The 23,654-nt window shown below is 36.1% G+C and overlaps 1 protein-coding gene and 1 long non-coding RNA gene across 3 annotated transcripts in view; both read right to left on the bottom strand.

The window, feature by feature from the left end:
• LOC124639032 (chloride intracellular channel exc-4) overlaps positions 1 to 23,654 on the bottom strand; it is a 41,910-nt gene that overhangs the window by 3,791 nt on the left and 14,465 nt on the right. For both annotated transcript variants that reach the window (XM_047176247.1, XM_047176248.1), the window contains exons 2-4: positions 1,406 to 1,507; positions 841 to 1,005; positions 317 to 456 (exon numbers count right to left, since the gene is read on the bottom strand). In XM_047176247.1, the coding sequence (XP_047032203.1) occupies positions 317 to 456; positions 841 to 1,005; positions 1,406 to 1,507 (407 nt within the window). The remainder of the gene's footprint in view (positions 1 to 316; positions 457 to 840; positions 1,006 to 1,405; positions 1,508 to 23,654) is intronic.
• LOC124639039 lies at positions 1,746 to 6,330 on the bottom strand. Its single transcript, XR_006985435.1, has 2 exons — positions 3,538 to 6,330; positions 1,746 to 2,064 (listed from the first exon to the last, which is right to left on the bottom strand). It is a non-coding gene; the product is annotated as an uncharacterized LOC124639039 (long non-coding RNA).

The following is a 23,654-nucleotide window of genomic DNA, read 5'->3' as shown; positions in this document are numbered from 1 at the left end:
ACTAAAATGTCTTTAACCAGCTTTCTACAAGTGCATTTAAGATTGGAAACATCACTTCTCAATCAACATTCACACTCACAACGACCAAAATCAACCCCACATTTGCATATCAACTTCATGTACACACTTTTTTTTATTTAGCCTGTACTGTCCCACTGCTGGGCAAAGGCTTCCCACATAGCCCTCCATCTTTCTTTATAGGTCTTTATCTGTGGCCAGTCTGCGAGGAAGCTGTCCAAGTCACACATCCATCAGTCATCCGTCAGTCGCCAATGGAAAACAGTCCCTACAAAGCAAGCAATAAGGCACACATTACCTAGTCCCCCTGCGTTCCAGAAGGCCGTCAATACGTCCGAGGTGCGCGCGCAACGCCGCCGACTTCTGTTCGTCTTTGCGTACCAGCACCAGCTTCAGCTTCGAGTACAGGTTCTCGATCAGTGACGCCACTTCCTTGTCCTGGTGAAGAAGAATAACTTCAGTAAATCGTTTGGTAACGCCATGTAAGCAAAGCTAATGAAGGCAAAGCTATATGATCCTATACATAGGAGCAGGAACAAGCTTTGCCGGATCGGTTAAAGAGGATAATTATTTAAAGGCCTCTTGTATACGAATCCACAGTCTGAAGCATCCGTAATCGAATAGAACAGCGCAAAGGAAATTGTGTCCTTTGAGGTTTAAGTGGAATATTCATTGGACATTCTCCACGATCATGTTGGATTGCAGTCCAAAAGTAGTCAAAGACCACCGTTCTAAAACGAAGAGGTAGTTTTCTGCCACATCGAAAACTGAATTTTTATTTGATCATGTATATGTGTATTGACATAGACTTGGATATTTTACCTGTACAAATAAGTTGTGGCCGCCCGGTACGGACTTCATGATGTGCCGTTCGATCTTTTCGTTCTCCAGTATCGCGAGTCCGTTGTCGATCAGTATGGGCGGGTGCGTGGCTTCGAAGTTGGTGCGGAAGTCTGGAGGCGGCTTCTGCATGTCTACTGTTGTCACCTGAAAGTCGCAGTCCAGGAATTTCAAGAACAAGTTTGGAAACCCCTAATTATTGGAAGAGCCGAAAAAATATTTTATCAAAGTTGGAATTCGAAGATTCTTGGAACAGTTTGTGTTATCTTACGATAAGTTCCGGGGGTTTCGTAATTATCAATATAAATTATTACGAATGCACCTATGGACACAACTTACAGCCTTGCGTCATTAACAGGTGTGGTGATAACTTATACAACTACAATAAGGATATTCCCGTCAGGTGGCGAATATCGAAGAAAAGTGTTAGGCATAAAAAAGTAATATGTGCGTGGCTATCCAACTAATATTTTTCTTGGAGTTGCAAGCAAGGTTGTATTAAAACTTATCATCAGGTGCTTATAATATTTTAGAAGTAAAAATATACCTTTAGGCTGATGGTCTTAAGCTCAGCTAACAGGTACAGGTCCATGAAGTACTCTTGACAGAAGAGGCACGCACCCTTCCGTCGCCCGTCAATCGTCGATGCCTGGAAATCAAAGAAAAACATATCATTAAAAAAGATTACAGTAGTAGTGAAGGAAGTAGATGGCGCCACCATCACGTAAACAGTGCGCTCGTAAAGAAAGTTTTTTGTAAATTAGTAAATAATATTTATATTGCATCTTTCAAGCAGTACTGAGTGTTATTGTGAACAATAACGTATAATAATTGAGCACAAGTGTTATCCTAAAAATAAATACAGTTTTATAAAAGAAACATTAAAGTAATAAAGTGATAGTGTATTTTTTGTAATAACAGTTTTCTTGGTGTCTTGTTCAAGAAACTCAAAACAATTAAGAAGTTTTACATCATAAGTGTACATTAAAACAGTGTTTGTTATCAAACAGTGAATAAAACTTCTTCTGTTGTGAATGAGAAAAAATTAAGACCGTTTTTTTTTCTCTCGAGCATTTGAAATCCGTGCCATCGCCTCATGCAGCGCCTCTTGTGAGTAATATCGGAAACACTGCACAAGCTGTTTTACCGACACGGGTTCAACGACACTCGGCGACAGATAGAGAAATTAAGTTGGTTTGGTTTGAACTGTGGAATAAATTTAAAATTAAAAATGAACTTCCTGGAAAACATAACGTTTAGACGCAACCGTGCAAAGTCTGAATCTAATACTAATGATGAAAATGAGATTACTGTTCTAACAGACTCTCCGCTAGATGGCACTGCCACTAGCCTACCGGATATCTCACAAGATGAAGATGACCACATTACTGGGTTGAAATTACAATTGGAGAGATTAACGATGGAACTCAATGGTGCCCATAAAGAAATAGAATCTTTAACTCTAGAAAATATGAACCTTACCCGCCTTAACCAGGAATTACAAAAGCAGAATGAATTATATAAAAAAGTCACATGCTCTCCTATTAAGATAAAGCCGCAAACACCAAAAAATAAAAAAACACGTGCTAAAGCTAACCAGTCTAAAGATAAACACTTGGAAAACCCTGTCCAGTGCGCAGAATCCTCCACCAGCGTCGAAACAACAATCTTATCAACCAGTGTCAACAATCATCAACAGTTAGATAAAACAATCACAGATGGCGTTAATTTCAATACCGGCAAACTGCAAAGCGATTCTAGAATGCAGTGTAAAGAACAAAAATATGGCAATAAAATTACAAAAAGTAAAATATGTATTTTAAGTACAAATAAAACTAATAAAGTACTAAAAATCGCAGAAGATACATTTCCGAACTATAGTATTTGTCACTACCTAACACCGAACTGTGGTTTAAGAAATCTTATCTCTAATTTAGATCTCAAATTGAAAAAATATACTTTAAATGACTACTGCATAATATTTATCGGTGAAGAAGATTTTCATCGAACACAGAACTATGTCGAACTGACTATCAACATTCGTGAAACACTGTCAAAATTACAACACACAAATATAATTTTATGTGCACCCACTTTTAAACTAAATGAATATTCTACAATGTTTAATTCTAGAATAGAAACCTTTAATAGTCTGCTACATCTGGATGCATGTACATATAATTACGTTTATTTGTTTGATTCTAATTATTATCTTACTTATGATTTTGCTATGTTTAGGAAGAAGAGTAGAACTGTAAATAATCGCGGCATAGCTAATATATTCCGTAACCTAAGTTTAATGATAAGTGAATTTACATTATGTGATGACTTAGATGTGTGTAATGTCCTCTATGAAGTACCAGATGTGGCTGTATCTATAAGCTCGAGTAATAATGAGAATGAACAGTTTTTTCTCTAATAAATATGTCAATATTTTGCACCAAAACATTGCAGGTTTAATAAATAAGTCTGATGATCTCTTAATATGTCTAGATGAGCTATCTAAAAAATATATAAATATTGATATCTTATGTATTACTGAGCACTTTATCATGGAAGGGTATCAGAATCTATTGTATTTACCTAACTATAATCTGGCTGCAATGTTTTGTAGAAATGAAAAGAAACGAGGTGGATCATGCATTCTTATTAAAAACGGTATTCAATGGAAAGAATTACCGAAAGTAGCAAAGTTATCCATTCCTGGCATGTTTGAGTGCTGTGGTGTGGAACTCACCAGCTATAAAATAATAATTGTATGTGTATATAGAATTCCGAACACAAACAACCTAAACCATTGCTTTGATAGACTTGAAACGCTCTTGCAGGAATTACTTCATACACATTGTAAAAACATTATTATCTGCGGAGATTTCAATATAGATGTACTAAAACCAAACAATGTTACGAATGCTTTTGAATGTCTTCTTATGAGCTACAATTTACAACTTGCTTTGAAACAACCCACTCGCATGGCCAGTTTATCGTGTATAGACAACTTTGCGCATAATGTTAAGGCATGTAAGACTGAGGTAGCGGAGCTTGCATTGTCAGACCACACCGCACAGATATTGAAATGTCCAGTACAAAAAACATGTTGTCTCAAATATTGGTACACTAAAAGAAGGGATTATAGCGTAGAGAATATACTAAAATTTAAAAACCATTTAAAAAGTCTCACTTTTTCAGAAGTATATAGCACGGATGATCCAAATGTTGCCTATAATAATTTTATTGAAACTTTCAAGTTACTCTACGAATTGTGTTTCCCAATGACTTACTTAAAAATAAATACAATTAGAAAAACTAAATGGTTGTCAAAAGGGATCAAAATATGCAGCAAAAAGAAAAGGAAACTATTGTGGCAGTATAGGCTTAACCGTAATAAAAGTGATAAAACTAGGCTTGCTATATATTCTAAAGTATATAAAAAAATAATTAATTTGACACAAAAAGCACAAAACAATTATAGTATAAAAACATCAAAAAATAAATCTAAAACCGCGTGGCAAATTATCAATCGTGCGAAGTTTAACGTACCTAGAGCTAATATAAACAAAATTAAAGTAAATAATGATGTCATATCAAATCCCGAAGCTATTGCAGAAGCATTTAATAATTTTTTTATTGACAAAATACAGCCTAAACTTCCTGCCAACTCCAGACCTAAAACAGCTACCTTAGCTTTCAATAATAAATCAATGTTTATGGCCCCTAGCATACCGTACGATATTAAAAAAATCATTATGTCTCTAAATAGTACAAACAGTGTGGGATATGACGGTATCGCTACTAAAATACTAAAACATGTGTCTGATGAAATTTGCGGTCACTTATCACACATAATTAATCTCAGCATTAGCGAAGGTGTGTTTCCTGACGCTTTAAAAGTAGCAATTGTCAGACCACTCTTCAAAAAGGATGATAGAGAGATAATGGAGCATTATAGGCCCATATCACTCATTCCCATAATTGCTAAAGTATTTGAGAAATATATTTACAAGGAATTATATACATTTATTGAAAAAAACAAATTTCTTTGCGAGGAGCAAAAAGGATTTAGACTTGGCAAGACAGTTAACATGGCCATTTATGATTTTTTGTACAATGTTGCAAAGAATGTTGATAAGAGAAAACCGATCTGCGGCCTATTTTGTGATATGACCCAAGCCTTTGACTATGTGCACTATGGTACACTTCTAAATAAACTTGAATCATATGGCATTAGGGGGAATATTAACAATCTTATTAAATCTTATCTACAAAACAGAACCCAAATAACAGAAATAAATAAAATCGATATGAAAAGTAAACATGACATTGTTTATCAATCCACTGAACGTAAAATCTCATTTGGTGTACCACAAGGTAGTGTACTGGGTCCTCTTTTATTCATTTTGTACATAAATGACCTACCGAAATGCATCCCGCAACACTTGACATTATTTGCTGATGATAGCACATTAACGATACCGTGTAATAAACCGGAGACATATGAAAATGATATTAATGAATCTATAAATCAAATAGTAAAATGGCTAGATAACAACAATTTGAAAATTAACTTACTTAAAACTAAAAGAATACACTTTAGTCAACGGATTAATGATAAAAGTAACTTAAATATATTTTATGATAATCAAGCTGTAGAAGAGGTTGATACTACAAAATTTCTTGGACTCCGTATAGATAAAAAACTGAACTGGAAACCCCATATTGATTTTTTGTGCAAGAAATTAAGTAAATCGGCTTACGCCTTACACACACTGTCATGTATAATTGGTGTGGAGGCATTATTGACAGCATATTATGGCTTAGCAGAATCCCATTTACGATACGGCGTCATGTTTTGGGGCAACTCGACGGAAAGGGAAACCGTGTTCAAGGCTCAGAAGAGATGCATACGATCCATTTTTAAACTGAAACCCACCGACAGCTGCGTACCCTTCTTCAAAAAATATGCTATATTAACTTTGCCATGTATATACATTTTAGAAATAGCAGTCTTTGTCAAATCTAATCCGGATCGTTTCAAACGGTTAGATGACGTAGTTCCTCGTAATAGACGGGACAACAGCAGGGTATGTCTTCATAGTGCCGGAACAGCACTTATGCGCAAAAGTGTCTTCTGTATGGCACCTATAATTTATAATAAATGTCCCAAGGCCTGGAAAGAACTGCCCCTATTGCTTTTTAAGAAGACATTACGTAAATTCTTGGCCTATAAAGCCTACTACAGTATTAATGATTTTTTTAATGAGATGGATTTTACCCTTCCAAGTAGGCATACATAATTTTTAATTTTAAGTGTGTTTTAGATTAGATTTTTGTTTTTTAGTTAGTGTATTTAATTTTTTTTTTTTTTTGTTTTTGCATGCCAATTTGGTAAAATATGGCAGAACCCTATTTATGTGTAACTCCATCATGTATGTACCCATATTTGCAAAATAAATTATCTTTTATTATCTTTTTATTACCAAAAACCAATAATCTTCATTTGGATATCACAGTTGCTAATTCGATGGGTTCTTAAAAGTAAAGCACATTACCTTCTCTCTTTTAACAGTCGTTCCCTAAACTCTATCTATCTGGTTATTTGCTTGCCAGAGATAGTATTTTGACCCATACCAGTAATGTCAAATTCCTATAAGCAAAAAAAACGGATACATAAAATATTGAGACAGGCTGTAAGTTTGTTACGCCACTCTTTTCCTGCGTAAACACATAAGAAAGGGTGAGCGTTTTGGGGACCGTCTTCCGTTTTGTCGCTCTAAAAATGCCGATTTATCAGCCTAGCATAAACGTTTTCGGGTTTGAGTTTTTTTGTAAGAACAAATTGTTGTTATACGCTCTTGTCCATTCTTCTAAGAAGTCATCGGTCACAATTGGACGACCGCGCATGACGCATATCCATACAAGTGTTATGTTCGATAGTTTAATAGAACAAACCACTCCAAAGGTTGTTTTCATAACTATTATTAAACTCCAATTAAAACAATTGAGAAGAATGGTTAGGTTATTAGATAACTTTGGTGTTAGTCTAAACTGAAATTGTGACCTGTTCTTCTGAGCTGAGTCAGACATACGGCTGAGATTCTACGGACTTATGGAAGAACTAATAATAATTCTATATATATAATAGTCTGGCTCTAGGTCAATAATCTTCAGACTTCACGAAGATGAGATGAGCAATATCTTCGACCTTGTTTGGTATCACATCGGAAGGAGAAACCTATAATATTGTTCCTTATTTACTCCAAGAATTATAACCATAGATGTCAAGCCCGGTCACAAAATGATTCAAACACAAACACGGAAAATACGCCGTGTTTATGTTAAAATGTTAATTACCACGTTTTGGGTCAGCAGTTATTTAATAATTTTCTACGAATAATATTTCATCTTTACATTATGCCGAGGAATGTGGCATTTCTTTTGTTAGAGTAATATTTATTATGACCAAGTTTATACATATTTTTAATTAGACTTGCTAATTAGTAATGAGCTAGTTACGTTTGTTTGTTGTGAAATAAGAACTAAGTAATGCAATCATTATGCAAGGAGACTGTTATAATTGACGCTTATGGTCTCTCATAGTTTTCTTTACCTTTTGAAAATGTGTTTACTTCGGGACATTAAAAAGACCAAAATTACTATCCATGCTTCTACTGGCCGAACGGTCTCTAACCGTTACAAAATCGAAATGCATGCGGCTTGGTCATTCTTCGAAAGCCGAGTGACTTAACAGTTAGAGAACTGGTATTTTATCCAAAATGCATGGACAATATCTGCTGATTCTGCTAGTCATGTTTAAGGTTTGCAAGATCCTAATACTTACTGTCCTATTTTGAGTAGCAGTAAGTATCCTTATCTGGTGTATTTTAATCCTCGTCCACACAAAATGAGTCAAGCTGTTGACTCGATTGCCTCAAACAGATTAGACGCTCAAAGTTGACACACATTACGTTTACGTACATTTTAGTACTTTAACGGCCTCGTTTTGTAGTTCGGCATGGAACATTAACTGATATTTTACAACCGACTAGGCGTTACATAATGTTTATACGTTCTAACGGATGCAAGAAATATTTGCGATGCTTGTTTGACGCCGGCCGTTGACAACCTTTGACCTGAGGCCTATTTGGAGAACAAAGATCCTTTGGCAATCCAAAGTTGCATAGTATTCCAAACCTAACAGTTTAGGGTCATTGTCTCCTATCCACACGAGCACTAGTTACTAGACGTAGTCTAGACGGAAAACCCCTCTTAGAAGGCCCAAGTTTAGAAACGAAATCAAAAATGTAGACGAAAAGCAGAGCTACAGAATTCAAACACAAATTGGTACTGATATTGCAAATCTGCCTAAACATTTTCTATAACATCGATAATTTCTCCAGTTTTAAGGTGCTGAGAATCGAAATTGGCACAGCTTTATACAGCCGTAGTGGATTTCTTCACGATTAATATTGGCAGTTTCTATTATGATGCCAATTCTATTAGTGACTGTCACGCTCTTTGCAGACACGAATCCACGTACAAACAAGGCATTTGTATAGGGCTATTTATCGACTTTGTATGGTATATTACATTTTCAATTTATTTAAGGACTTTGGAAATATATTTTGTTGTATTCTCATCATCTAACATAACCCCCTTTTTTGGATAAGAAATCCGTATCACATTTGTATTGACGATCCAAGTTCCTTTTGATGTCTTTTGCGACCAATTCTTTTTAATCCTCAGATACTTGTTTCCGTCTATGCAATTAATTACGTCAAACAAGGCAACATATTGTTCGAACTTTGTATTCACGTGAACATATTGTTTCTCAATACCGCGTTTAAGATAGAATCCTTCTTGGTGAATATTCATGAGTTTCATTGTCAGCAACGCCTACAGAGTGTCATATTGTCTGTTTGTTTGTACAACTCTCGATTTCCAGAAGGACGAACATGTTCTGTGACAGTTAATCATTAATATTGAAATCTTCCACGTGATTGCTATAGAGCTCATAATAGGAATTTTGCGGTTTAGCTACTACTATTGTTACAGATTTATAATCCATCACTATTTACTATGGTAGTAATAGTATATTGCAAATCCTGCAATTGAACAACGTATTTACGGATTCTCCAGCAGAATTATATTCATCGAAAGATGTGAAGAGATCTCCTCATCATAACACTACACCTGTAAAACTAAAATCTGCTTAAGTACGTTTCAATCACATACAGTCCCTTTACTTTCCAGCCTTTGAGCAATGTTTTCTTTGTTATTTTTCAACTGTAGTGTGGCCTACTCGCCTACGTTATTCGAAAGCTCATTGTTGCAAGTTCCATGACTCATCGTGACGATTTGAGGTCGAAGGGCTTTGAGTAACGTTATTTCTACCCACTTTCTATGCTAAACACTGAACAGATTGTTCCGTTGTAGCATGGTAGATTATGACTTTACATTGAGAGCGCTATGGCGGTATTCTCAAAGCAAAGCATCTAAATGCAGTCCTGTAACATCTTCGTAATGCTATGGAATTATGATAACAATATATAAAACCTTTTTGCTCACATCTTGCAATGATCTGAACATAAAATTATCCGCACTATCATTTTATGCAGAAAATGGTTTTACCCTTCACGTTATACCAACTCGACAATAAAATGCACATAAATACGTAACACTTACTTTCCTTTCAAACAATGCCACAATAAATCTTATTTTCTATTGTTAGAAGGAGATGGCAATAAGTTTCTAAGTACGACTTCAGTTACGGCTGTCACGGTCAAGTGGCCGAAGCTATATTTCATATTTTACGACAGGGACATGTAAATAATATGTTATTCATGTAACATCGTGGTATGAGACAAAATGCTACAGTGACAAGATAATGGTAAACGTTTAGAAAGACCGAGGCTCCGTTATGCGTGTAGGGCGACCATCATTATGACATTTGCAGGATGCTCGAAATATTTATTTTCATTTAAAGAAGTACTAAGCGTAACTGAATATAAATGTGACTTCTAAGAGATCATTTTGACCATGAAAAATAAATGGTTTCATCAGACCCAGAACCCCCAAAGAAGAAAAAAAATCTACTACTTCATGATTGTGCGAGAATCAAAATTTTCTACAGAGATTAACCTAGAAAAATATGAATAAAGTGCCTACATAGAATGTGTCATGGACACAATGATGGTGGTGTCATTAGCTGGTGGAGTGGAATAGAAACTTGGTGGAGCAATGGTGCGTAACGTGGCTACGTCACGGAGCCGCTCGCGCATACACCATTGCAGAACAATGTGCTCCCAACTTAAACAACCCAGATATCAATATAGGGCTAATTATAATAATGATATTGTATCATTAGCATGCGTCAGACAGTCATAATAGTGAAGATCTTCAAAATATCCCTCGATATATCGATAGGTATTGAGCTGAAGTCACGGCCTCGTGGAATGATGAGTTTTATAATTCAGGTAATGATGAGAGAAAACAGAAAATGTGATTATAATCACAAAGTTTCTTAATTTGAAGAAAAGCCGCATTTACTCGCGGCTTTACACAAACAAACAATATAATTCAAAAAAAGTGTAAGTATAATAACACTAAATAGTCAGTTAATGTTCAACGGAGTGTATCTAACACACATATTTGAGCAATAAAATTTATAATATAAGAGCAACTTTCCAGCGGCGATGCATGAGATAATATGGCGGAAGACGAAACACCCTCGCCTGCAATCAAATGTATCGCTATTATGAATAATACAACAATTTCATACGACATTAGAACAATATTCAAATGAGTTTCGGAATGAAAGTTAATGGCACCCTGCATACGCTTTGATGTACACAGTTTATGCCAACTTAATGATTTAAAGTTAGTTGCTTACATCGTAACGTAATAAGCACGTAATGACTGACAAATTATTTACATGCATTAAAAATATGCGAAACTAAACGGAACCTTGGTTACAAACATCTCAATGAATCTCTCAGACGAAGCTACTCGAACAGTTGCAAAAACTTATTAGAACGACACGTAGTAACAGTGGTCAACGATGCACGACGCGTCATACGGAGAAGACAGGCTGAAAACAAAATAAATTACAACGCCAAATTACAACATTCTAGTTAAACACGATAGGATAAGTATTGTACTGGCGTACGATATGTGACCAACCAGGCGTGACAAACAAACATCAGAGTCAACGACATCACCCGAACATATAAGGCACTTTCAGTTTCGTGAAATCGAAAGCGGCACATACATCTCCCGCACACTGCAAGACGCGCCATTTTTGCCAAGATGGCGGCGAAAAAACTTGATAATCCGTCACGCCCCGCGCGCCGGCGCATCCAGCGGCCATCAATTTGTCAATTGCAGCAGTTTGCTGCTGCGTTCCGTCTTCATGTTGTATTCGAGCGATTGATAGTCGGCGAGGTAACATGGATTTTGTCATAGCGTGCTGGCAGCAGTGCGCTAATATTTTAAGTAACGATGCAACAGGCAGCGGTGCAATGCTGAATGTATAATTATCAACATTCAATACAGTTAGTTGGACTACGATAAACCAGTCGTCTAATGCTGTCTGAATCACTAACTAAGCCCTAGGGAAGTGCAGTGACCCGCGACAGTGAAATGCAACCAGCACCTGACCACGAACCAGCCTTGGTCAGCGTTGTGAAAGTGTACCTGCCTCTCTAATTACTCTCGTCTTGCCTTACATAGAACTAGATTCCCTTAGAAAACAAGGTAATAAATAGGTAGATAAAAAAGGAAATGAGGAACCGATAGTAAAACTTAGAAAGAATTTTGTGAGCTGATACAATCTTCATCCAGTCAAATTTTACTACAATCTTAATCGCGTGTAGATTAGCAGTATAGTTGTTATTAGTGGCTTCGTTAAAGTGAAATTTTCCGAAGCAGTCCGCATTGCTCCTGTCAGGTGCGGGCACACTTCCGCGTGATTTAAACGCGTCGAATAATTTACGATTGTCCATTACTCTCACTAAGTTGTTTTCCTAAAATAGACACTTGAATTCCCTTTGGGTGTTGTGGAGGGTTGCCACTATTATTTCGGGTGATGAATGGACTTGATCCTGAAATACATAAGCAATTTGGACGTAGCCAAAAAAGGGGCGTTAAGGTTCAAAGCACATTATGTAGTAACAAAATCTAGTTTTGACAAAAATGGTCATACAACAGTAATGAACGGGGTCAACAAAAAAGTTTATAGGTCCGGAAACACGAGGGTGCGGCGACTTGCACAATACGTCGCCATCCGGTGTTGCTTACAGCAGAGCTACGAGCCACAATGCATATGCACTCGACTATCTGGCCGATCCTCGTCAAGGCTCATATCTGCACGTTCGCGATAAAAACACTGCTTACAACTCATTCGATTTGGAACACGTACTGTAACAGTAATTCCCTTGCTCGAACAACAATCTAATTAAGAATGACTCAGGTTGAATAAGGAATGAAATGGGTGTTTTAAAATTCTGATCGTGCGGCGTGTACCACTTCTTTGCCTAACGGTATGCAATAAAGATTCTGAAGGTTAAGGAGCAACGTCCAACGAGGTGGAAGATAGTCTCCAATATTTTAGTGTTTATTTTTAGTAAACTGGAAATATTTAGCTACGATAGATATAAAAGCCAGTTTATTGCGGAATAACAGTACAAATAATAGCTGTTTAACGACGTATTTAAATTAAAATATCTATGAGTTTTCTACAGTTGCAGCTGCATTTGATACAGTATTTACTAATCTAGATATTATAGCATTGTTAGCCATCGCTTTGGCTGTGCAGTGCAGGCTTTGAGGAATCTCTGTCTAGGTTGCATCCAGCAAGAATTCTCAATAGCTTTATCCCGGATTTTTACACTGGGCTATTCAATGTAACTAAGCTGTAACCAGAACTGGCTTTTGCCTTGTTAAGGACGTGCTCTGGTCACATGAAGAAATTAGATTTTTATGTTTGGCGTTAACATTGATGAACATTTAAAGCGAGAATCTATGAGAATAATATGAACATTATGCTCAAGTTTTTTTAAACTTCGCTAAGTAGTTTACAGTTTTTTGTCCTACTAGGAGTCATAGATTCATGACCAAACTTACAACAGATGGCCTTTAAAATGATTACACAATGAGATTTCCCGCTTGTATACGTATTAAAATGTGGTGATCTCAGACTTTTATAAGTATTCATACTTTAGCTATTACAATGACATCATAGCCTTGTCTGAACCGTCACTACGTAAGGTTAAAATTTATTATAAGGTTCATAGATCAAGAGCTGTCATTGTTTGTATTGAGTAAACTCTGACATTGAAATATCCATGGATCGATGTATCGCGTTATTGATAAATTAAAATTTTGTTAAATATGCACAATTTACCAAATACAAAAAGCACACTCTTTAAAACAGCTCAATAAAGACGCTTTGAGCTTGTTAAACTATCTATCTAACAATTTCTGCACCATATTTGCTGCTAAAGATCAACAGCATCGTGCTCAAATTGCAAAACGATTGAACTTTAAAAAGTGATTTTGTAGAATGCAGCGAAACGAATGGATCAAAGCGACGCTTATTCTTCAATTTGAGCACATAATGTGCATATTCTCATCTGCAATACATTGGCTAATAGTTAGAAAGGGCAGTGTTACGACCCGTAACCTAGCCTCGTCAGCTGATCGGAGAGAGGACGTTGTGAAACATGCAAAGGACAACTTCTTACTGCACGACTGTTTAGCATGCCCCCAACTACAGACTCACGACTAACATTTTGCGAAACTAATTAAGATCAGGACGAATACGAACGACTGGCATGAATGCGAACTGTGAACCGCCTTTTTATAGATAAACTATAACTATTAAATGCGTAGAAAATTAATAAGCTCGATCATTAAAATAAACTATCAAGCATCAGAAATGTTCTGTTTTACGACATGAAGCATCTAATTAAAAGTAAAAATGAAAACAACAAAAGCTTTTTTTTGATTCGATGATATTTCAGTTATCAGATAGATGGAATCATAATAACATATCTTAGGGGAAGACAGGTGAAGCCGATATAAACGCCATTATTATAACAGGTAGTAAATTATACACAAACACTAAACTTGTACTAAATTCTAAAGGACTGGCGACTAGAAGCACTCGTCTGTGGCCATAAAGATGGCTTTCCATAGATGGAATACTGCATAATTATTGCCAATTATCATCGTCAAGCACTAGTTGATTTCAGAATTTCATTAGAACACAGTTTATTGTCGTTTTCTAACTAGACAGGGCTTTGTTTGCCTATTAATGGATTCTGAGCTATAGACAATGGACTTGCTATAAACGCACTTTTTATACCCTCATTTGTGCGTGCTATACTAAGTATTTTGCTTTGCGTGTCCAGTATTTTTTGTTTTTAATATGGCCACTGGCTAGACTATAAAAGTAAAGCCTGCTCGAAACTTCGATCTTATTTAAAGCAATTATATCTTCGTCGATGCCGCTGTCTAGTTATCTGATAAAATCCTTAAATCATGTATTGAAACCATGACAGCCGTCACTGGGAATATCGGGAGCATTAAAACAGGTTGTTTCTGAATTAAACGAGGCAGCTGCGTAGAAATCATTGGTATCACCAACATAATTGCGAGTATTACAGTAGGAATTCATTATGAACGTTAAAGATCACCGGCTAATGAGATACAAGATACCATTACACCACACTGACAACGCACATGCATTGTCCATTTTCATTTGTTGCGTGTCGTGTTTACGTCGAAAATGTAGCAGATTGTCACAGTTGAATGTCCAAATTAGGAAAGGGTCACCATTTCATAACTACTCTGGGTTGGAACCTTGCTTTTATTAGTTCGAAGATTATGATCTCAGCTTCTGACCTGGATATTTTGATCTACAGATTTTCACACTTGCAGAGGAAATGCATGTCTGGTTGGCATGTTTGGTTCTAACCTTCTCAAACGAGTAGAATTTTCTGCTTTTATCTAAATTATTTATCCTGAACATTAGAAATTTCCACATGTTCCAAGAATAAAACTGCATTCGTATCGGTCCGCCACAACACTTGTACGATAATTGCAACAATTACGATTGTTATTATGTACGCTTACGCCGCATCACGTGCTGCACAGATCTCTACACTAAAATGGCTTTTCATTATAATAATGTCGCTTGAAGATAGTTATCTGTGCTAAAAGTGGTGTTTTCAGTGGTAATGTATAGTCAGGTAGATGAACCTGATGTTGGTATAATTGCATTTAACTTGGGTCATAAAACAGATTGTGCTTCGTAACCGGTGTTGACACATTAAAATTAATTTCACTGTGAAATCTAACCATAGCTTGTCATTGTATCCGCAAATATTTTGATAACTATAAGGAACATATTCTTTATAGCAAAGGAAGCCTCAGTACTTAATAGCAGAAATGTTGAAGGCAGCCATCAGTCAAGAAAATATAATTGTGTGAATTCATTTGTCGTTTTATGCCACTTAAGGAGAGCAGGGGCTGAGCTACAAAGGTTAACACATCAGCTGGCTTCGTTTATAATTATTGTAATTTTAACTCTTGTAATGCAGAAAATTACAATACCATTCTATGTCGCTTTACCTGTTATTAAATCATTTTCGCTGGCTTCACCTTTCAATCTATTAGCAATTTGTTTTGAGTCGGTTATGATGACTGGCAATTACCTGTAACAAATGAAGAACATTGGTTAGAAATGCAATTAAAATGGTTAGGCGCGTCTTGACTTTCAACAATGCAATAAAAGCTCTCGAGTCTGCGTCAGCGATGATTCAGGCGTATCTAACGTCTAGCCAACTTTCCCCAGCCTGTAGCGTTTACAACGACGCGATGAACCGTACACTCGCCCAATTTGACAACACTTTCCCCAATTGTGCCCGACTCCACTAAATTAACTAAATAATCGAGCAGAAACACATTTTCATCAGCCGTAACTTCATCGTGATCGATAGGCAGAAAGTTTATTGCGATATTTCGTGTCTCATTTCATGTGAAATGGAGTAAGATGGCTTTTGAAAACTGTAATTAATGAGTAAATGAAATGAGAATAATTTGCCACAAATGTTTTCTTCATATATGGCGCTGTGGAGAATGGAGTTAGCGATCACCTGCTTCGATCGTTGAGTGACACGTTCTCAAAAGATCGAATACAGTTAAACATGATTCTTATTACTTTTAAATTCGTCTACAATTAAGAACTTCGCGGTGGATTAACGTTACATTAATTTAATGTCTGTTTTCTTCTTCGTTTAAGGCATATCGAATTGGTATAAACTTTGTTAATGTGACAGGTTGCATCATGTTGTTTTCGTCTGATGGTATCAAGCCGGTTTCTTTTACACTTTAATTAGTGCCAGTGTCACTGGTATGAATTACAATTTCATTAAAAAGTACATCATTAAATAATTTCTTGAGATGTGTTTCTAATCTTACTTGTCTATTTATCTACATATTATCTTCACAAAAAAGTGAAGCGCAATAAACTTACACGGTTTTTATCATCCGTGGCTTACAACCATAAAACATGATAGACTGATGCGTCTGGTATTAAATATGAGGCGTTCTTGCGTATCTGTGCTTCACATTGACCTCACAGAGACGCATCGGGTGACGTCATCTTGCCGACCGCAGCCCACATGGGATTCTGAGCAATATGCACATCAGATTTGGAATTTTAATCCGGTTTTGGATTAATTTCGTGAGCTTATACTTATAGGCTGGGTGGTTTTGACTTTTTTACTATCCATTTTTGATGATTTTAAAGCAATTTGAATGCAGATGCATACATTGATTGTACAGAACACAGTATGTCCCCATTGAAATAGCAACAATATTTTTAATCAGCGGAAACTTAGGGCAGCCGACATCAACCGGGAAGAGGCATATTTTTAGCAATACATGTATAGCGTCATTAGTTAACTTGTTCACATAGGACTTCCATTAGTCACGTCTGTGGCCACTTGGATGTTCAGTGATAATTGCGATGGCCTTCACGATAATGATATTGTTAAAGCATTTGAGTGCAGGTAATATGCGAGATTAGTAATGCAAGATTATGTCGCAGAAAAAAGACCCGAACCTTTGTTGGGGATCGGCTTCCCGGCCGTTTTTTGAGTATCCCAGTGGCGCATATAAGTGCATTAAACTTGAAAAACATTTTTCGACAACAACCACAAAGGCATTATTACGATTTCATGTATTAATGCGACATTTGTGTTTGTTACACCTGTATAGTAAAAGGCATACGAATACTTTATTTGATAAAGGGACCGCTCATTATATTTTCTAAGGAAAAGAACTAATTAACAAAACAGGCCAGCTGTTCCACGCATATGTCCAGATAACCAGCTGATCATGATAAGGACCTTGAAAGTTCCAGAAGCCTTATCCTCCGATAAGGCAAAAGATTGCATTAGCACTAGCGTGCGAGAGAGACGCAGTTGTCAGCATTGTGTGAACATTTACAACTTGATTACATAAAGCGATTGCACAACCTCTGTAGGTCACGATGTACTTGTATGTTTTTTTCTCTCTACAAATGCATAAATGTTTCCATACTGATACGCGAATGTGGGAAAAACGTGTGTCAACTGTTTTAGCGGTTTGCTTGAGTCGAATGAGTCATTGCGGTCAGGCTATTTAAAAGAATAAGCCATAAACGATGCGATGACATCCTCGTTCCATTCTTAACTCCAATATGCATGGACAATATTGACGGTGTTATTTTTGTTATTCATTCGCATTCAGTAATTTTCAGCTTATCTTACACTCTTTATCAAAGGCAATTTTGAGTTCCAGTTTGAGACTAAATAGAAAGTCTATAAAATATTGCTCGTTGGACAGTAATGATATGACATAATCAATTGGCACTACGACAAGCCAGAAAAGTGACATAACGTATGTCTTATACAATTACTTGCCAGACTGGTGTACCTTCTAATCTGGGACAGACTATTAGAAACGATTAAAAGATTTTTAATTCGCTAATCTGATATCATTGACAGCCTTTTGAGCAATTCATCGTTATGTCAGAAATCTAATATTTTGCCCCGCTAAGCAGAAAATATCTTAGTCGCAACTACATGGCTTGTAGAGCTTATTGAAATAATCTTACAAAACTATAGTATAACGAGCGACTTCCGTGTAAAACAAAGTGTTTAGATCGACAGTCTCAAAGGCCAGTGAGAAGGCAGTCACAAACCAATTTAGCTTATTCCAAGCAATTAGATGTGAGGTCGTTGACCGAAAGTAATTGGACATGTAAGTGGGTGATATAAAGATGCCACGGATTTATATTTCTAAGTTCACTGCTGCTTAACTTCGAAATAGGTTTTAGGATGGACGATTGTATGAGGCTCGTTTCTTTCAATAAATTGGGCAGGATCAAAAAGGCTTCCCTGGGGTATGACATTTGGCTAACGTTTGATCGTTTAGAATAACAGCAAGGGCAAATTACCTCTACTTTTCCATGGTCATATTGGTACATGAATAAGGCTTCTACGACTATCTATGACTTTACATGATGATTGGTGATTGTTGGACTTGGCATGATCCTCCTCGCAGGTGTACATAAAATAAAATTGGTAGTATAGATCATATAATGTTGTCATCACTATAGAAACATCATTATTATAACAATTTGGCAACTGATAGAATACCAAGAATACCATCATGTTTCAAAGAAGCGATGCTACGTTCGCATTTACGATGGCTCGTAAGCTGTTATTTAATAATACTCAAAGATCAGATAGGACTATTTAACATCTTTAACTAGTAGCTCCAAATTATTAGGACGTGACGGTATTATAGTTATTTTATCATTGCGAAACATCCAAGGATAATTTATAACCTGTTTGACAACCAAAAAGGTTAAGTGACACAACTGTCCTTTAGAAGATGAGACGATCTTCAAGTACATATGTTTTTTAGGATCTTTTAGGTAAATAAGATCAAGCCTGGTTAGTTACAACCAATGGCCTTTCTAAGCTGAATCAAGAGACCTGATTGAAAATAACAGTACCAGCTAGCGAGACCCTTTGCAGCTGAAACCACAATTGTTGGCAAAGTAATGCTGTGGTTTTGAAAATATTACTCCTAATTCCTCCAATAAGAGATACAAATAGCGGAGAACAAACTAGGGGATTCTGAATATGTTTTCGTAAAAGAGAGTTCGATCCGATAGGCTCATGATTTAAAATGATTATTTCGTACTATCAAGTATTACACCACTGTGGTTTTATCTATCTGTTAAATTCTGTCTACTACTTCTACAGCATTAAACTCTTTGTTCTACGAAAATTAATGGAATTATAGAAACATTCATTAAAAGTTTATCTTCTTTATCGCAAGGTGCACAAATCTACGATGTACTTAGGTAACAAGCTGGCGAGGCTACTCATTCTATCGCACATCTTAAAAGCCCATAATTATTGCCATGCTTGTAATTAATACCCACTGCAAGCGACGTTGCAAATAACATCACTTTATGTGTTGTTTTAGTGTTAACATCATCGAGTCGAAGAGCACACCTTTACACAGACCATACAAAAGACAGTGCACCTGTAAACACTAAAATTACAATGTCACAATTTTTCCGGCCATTTATTACACCTAACAAAAAACATGTTAAAAGCCGTGAATGCTTACATGCAAAAAAAAACGTACAAAAAATAGTGGAGTGACTAATTCATCTAGTTTTTACAAGCAATGCACTTGTGTAGTGCGTAAGTGGCAAAAACTTGGTGTTTGTACGATTAACCCTATGAACGGTCACAAGTAGGGTATCGATGTTTTATGGAGGAGGTGCCAGGCGACGCTGTCTTGTTGATTTATATTCAGTTGACACGCGACGATGGAAGTGTTAAAATTCGGAACGCAAGTGTTTTTGCGAACTGGACATTGGGTTTCTTTGTTTACGGTACTAAACATGGCTGTAGGTCCTGGATTCAATTGATGTTGCACTCAATTCTGTCATCTCACTAAGCAATAAGCACACTGTGTTATTTTAATTATACCTGTGTTAAAAATAAATGCAGTTTATAATTCTATGATTAGTTAATTAATTCTATGAAGCACTATAAAAATTAGATATTCAGTAAAACTCGACGACACTAACACGATACTAAGAATGAAGAGACGTTTTTTTTCTCAGTAATTATAATTGGCATGCTGCTATCATTGCAATATCTATAAGTTACTTGTCATAACGCTAATTACAGAGACCATAACACATTCTTATATTAATTCATAATTAAAATCGAGTTTCTAGCTTTTTTTCAATAATATTATTTAATAACCAATAGGCAATACTGCAAAATGAGCACTTGACGTTATCTACGACTCCTTCTTATCTCTACGACTTCTATAAGTACTTATAAAGATATAATATCACTTGTAAAGTGTATTGTATAAGTTATATCTTGCCGATATTTGCCACACCTATGTTTAATGTAAACTTCATTTTCCAAGATATGAATTTGCTCGTTCATTATGTCCTTTACGAAAATCTCCTGAAAAACTCGTGTAAAAATTGTGTTTAATCAGAGGAAGCCGCTAAGTCAGAAAACTTGAATGAATAAATATACAGGCTAACCGTTTGTGCAATATGTCCGTTAATTTGAATATGTGCGCTGAAAACCTGTTTCGAGCAAAAAAAAAAAGAGAATTTCAAAGACAATTTGAATGTAGAATGAAGAACAGTTTTAAACGAAATCTGAACGGGATTTGGTGATTACATTCTCATTCTCTCTTCATTATTTTCATTCTCCATTTTAGAATACAGAATATCAAAATGCTGCATAAGTTTACTATCTATTAGTACAGTTATCGTGTTATCGGCGTGTTCCGGCGCAAACGCAAATAAATATGCAATATTGTACAATGGCCCGATAAATAAGGAGGATCGCATTTATCACACGAGAATTTTAGAAGGAAATACGTGAAAGTACAATAATAACGATAACTATCAAGCGTAAGTCATAAAACAATAAAGATTATCAACCACTATGTCGTAAGTCGTATTATTTTCTGATCTGAAACTTCTGTAGACTGCAGTGAAAGGGTTAGAAAGGCGTAGAAATTGCCTTCAAATAATAGTTTTATTGCTTGAGAAAAATAGTCAATTACTTGTTCCATGAACAGTGACAGCGTGGAGTCATAAACTTACAAGCAGAATGATAACTTCTGAGAGTGCAATAATAAAATTAATAAGCCTTATAAAATAAATCTTTAATACCTTTCTCAGACTGTTTGAAAACCATATTAGAAATGATTCACACTATCTTTGTTTTGCCCAAGAGACTGATAAAGATATCGTCGCTTCGTGACATGACTTCAACTGATTTTCTTTTGTTTAGGTAACTAAATAACAATAAAATATTAAATCAAGAAAAATGTTGTATTTCATTATCCTATGAGGTATTCAAACAAAAATCGTAAACAGTGCTGGAAACGATCGAAGGAGACGCATCGCAAACATCTCTATAGGTAGTAAAGTTTCTATGCATTGGTCATTTAGCACCTTATTCACGGAAGCCGGCGAAACCGTGTACAGTGTATATTATGGGACCTACTGGCCTAGTCTTCGGAGGTACAATATTGGAAAATAGCATATTCACTTGTCTATGTGAAAGAGACGAAACTGCCTGAAAAACAATACGCCTCATCATCACTGCATTTCACTTCAAACGTCGTCAAAGAACTATAGGTACTCGAAAGAAGATTAATATTTGTCATCATGGCCATTATTAGCAGTAACCACAACAAAAGCCACTACAGCTCGAAGACCTCTTCAAAACATAACTTAATCTAGTCATTTAATGGTAATGATAACGATTATACATACATAACCGTATGCACAAGAGGTAATGATACAAGTGCCGATAATGACCGTAACTTAGAAAACATACTCTCAAAAACATAATATTAGTTCGTTAGGCCCAGAGCTTCACATATTACAAGTATTACAAAACATGATGGTAGTGGTTTAAGCCGCAGACCCCAGCTATAAGTTTGCCGGTTCAGATCCGGTTTTGCAGTGAGTCATCCGACCTCACGCCGACCTCTCCGGGGCTATCCGAACGTCCTCTTCGACGTAAGCTGTAAGCTCTCGTTATGTTTGTTTAGAATGTGTTTGTTCCCATGTTTTTTTGACAAACGTTGGTACAAAAAGTTTTGGTTTTGGGTAGCAACAACACATTTTGTAAAGCGACACATCTTACACAACTACGTAAATGAATATTCAGTATAATATCTTACTGATATTTTGCATCTGGAAAATTACCAATGCTCTAAGGACTGTGTCTAGAAACTTAATTGAAATTACAAGATACAAACTAATAAATCTCAATGATTTACTAATACAGTAGGAATACGGAAAATTATTGCAATACCTCAGGGATAGTAATTCTCATAAAGATGTCCATTTATAGGCAACGTCGAGTGGTTACGTGTAAGGTTAGAGATCAAGATTGTGTGGAAACAAGGGGCAGGGCTTGTGCCATCGCACGCGCACCATTCATATATAATCAGAAACTCATCTTAAAGGCAGTGGAAACTTTACCAAAATTCGCTATTCATATTTTTGAACATAGTGCGACTTCGTAGGTTTTACGATCTTAAATGTCACCCTAGAAACTGTTGTTCAAATAACAATTCCTAATTCCATTTAAAATTAATTGCGCTATAGAATGTTTCACCTGCTCATTTTTTACGCCATAAAAGTCAACTTAGAGACGAAGTAAGGTATTCAACTATGAAAATAATAACCTTGGGACACTTACAACTTATAGATCAACATATCATAATCGGCCTTCTCATTGTCTCACTTTTGGGCATAGACTTGTTCTCAAACATCGAAGAATGAGCAAGCAACTGATACAAACAGTTTCGAAGAAGATGAGTAGTATTTTTAAGAGTAATTACAATTCTAGATGACTTCCTAAAATGAGGGTTCTTGAGATGAAGAACCGTTCAAACAACACAAAGGTAAGTGAATCCGTTGGTCATATAATGTAAATATGTACTAATAATATTATCAGCAATAGTATTAGCATGCCTGACACGTCGAGTAGTGAAGGCAATATTTACTCATCGCGCAATCGATGAATGCCGATGATCTAAGCATCGTACCTAGTGCAAATACCGATCTTGTGTCAACAAGCCTTACTATCAATATTTTACGGAACATAATTTACGGAACAAAATTATCGACATGCATCGTTTTAGTAACTTTAAATATTTGTAACCTTATGTAGTGATGTCAAAACAATACTGCAAATGTATCGATAATATTATAAAGCTGAAGAGTTTGTTTGTTTGAACGCGCTAATCTCAGGAACTACTGGTCCGATTTGAAAATTTCTTTCAGTGTTAGATAGCCCATTTATCGAGGAAGGCTATAGGCTACTTTTTATCCCGGTACGGGAAGTAGTTCCCACGGGATGCGGGTGAAACCGCTGGCAGAAGCTAGTGTATCGATAAATCTTTTTTCCTTCAGCCATAAATTCATTAGTTTTGTTGGTTGCTTCTTTTCATCTATCTTTGGAAAAATCTATAAATATTATGTAAACTTGGTCGTTGTATTATGAATAGTTATTAAGTTTAATTTGCATAATTTAAGTGAATTTGTTATTTAAAAATCATATTAATTACTAGCTTCTGCCAGCGGTTTCACCCGCATCCCGTGGGAACTACTTCCCGTACCGGGATAAAAAGTAGCCTATAGCCTTCCTCGATAAATGGGCTATCTA

This window comes from Helicoverpa zea, chromosome 18, assembly GCF_022581195.2.
Source record: "Helicoverpa zea isolate HzStark_Cry1AcR chromosome 18, ilHelZeax1.1, whole genome shotgun sequence".
Classification (NCBI taxonomy): domain Eukaryota; kingdom Metazoa; phylum Arthropoda; class Insecta; order Lepidoptera; family Noctuidae; genus Helicoverpa; species Helicoverpa zea.
This window is presented reverse-complemented; position numbering and strand designations above follow the sequence as displayed.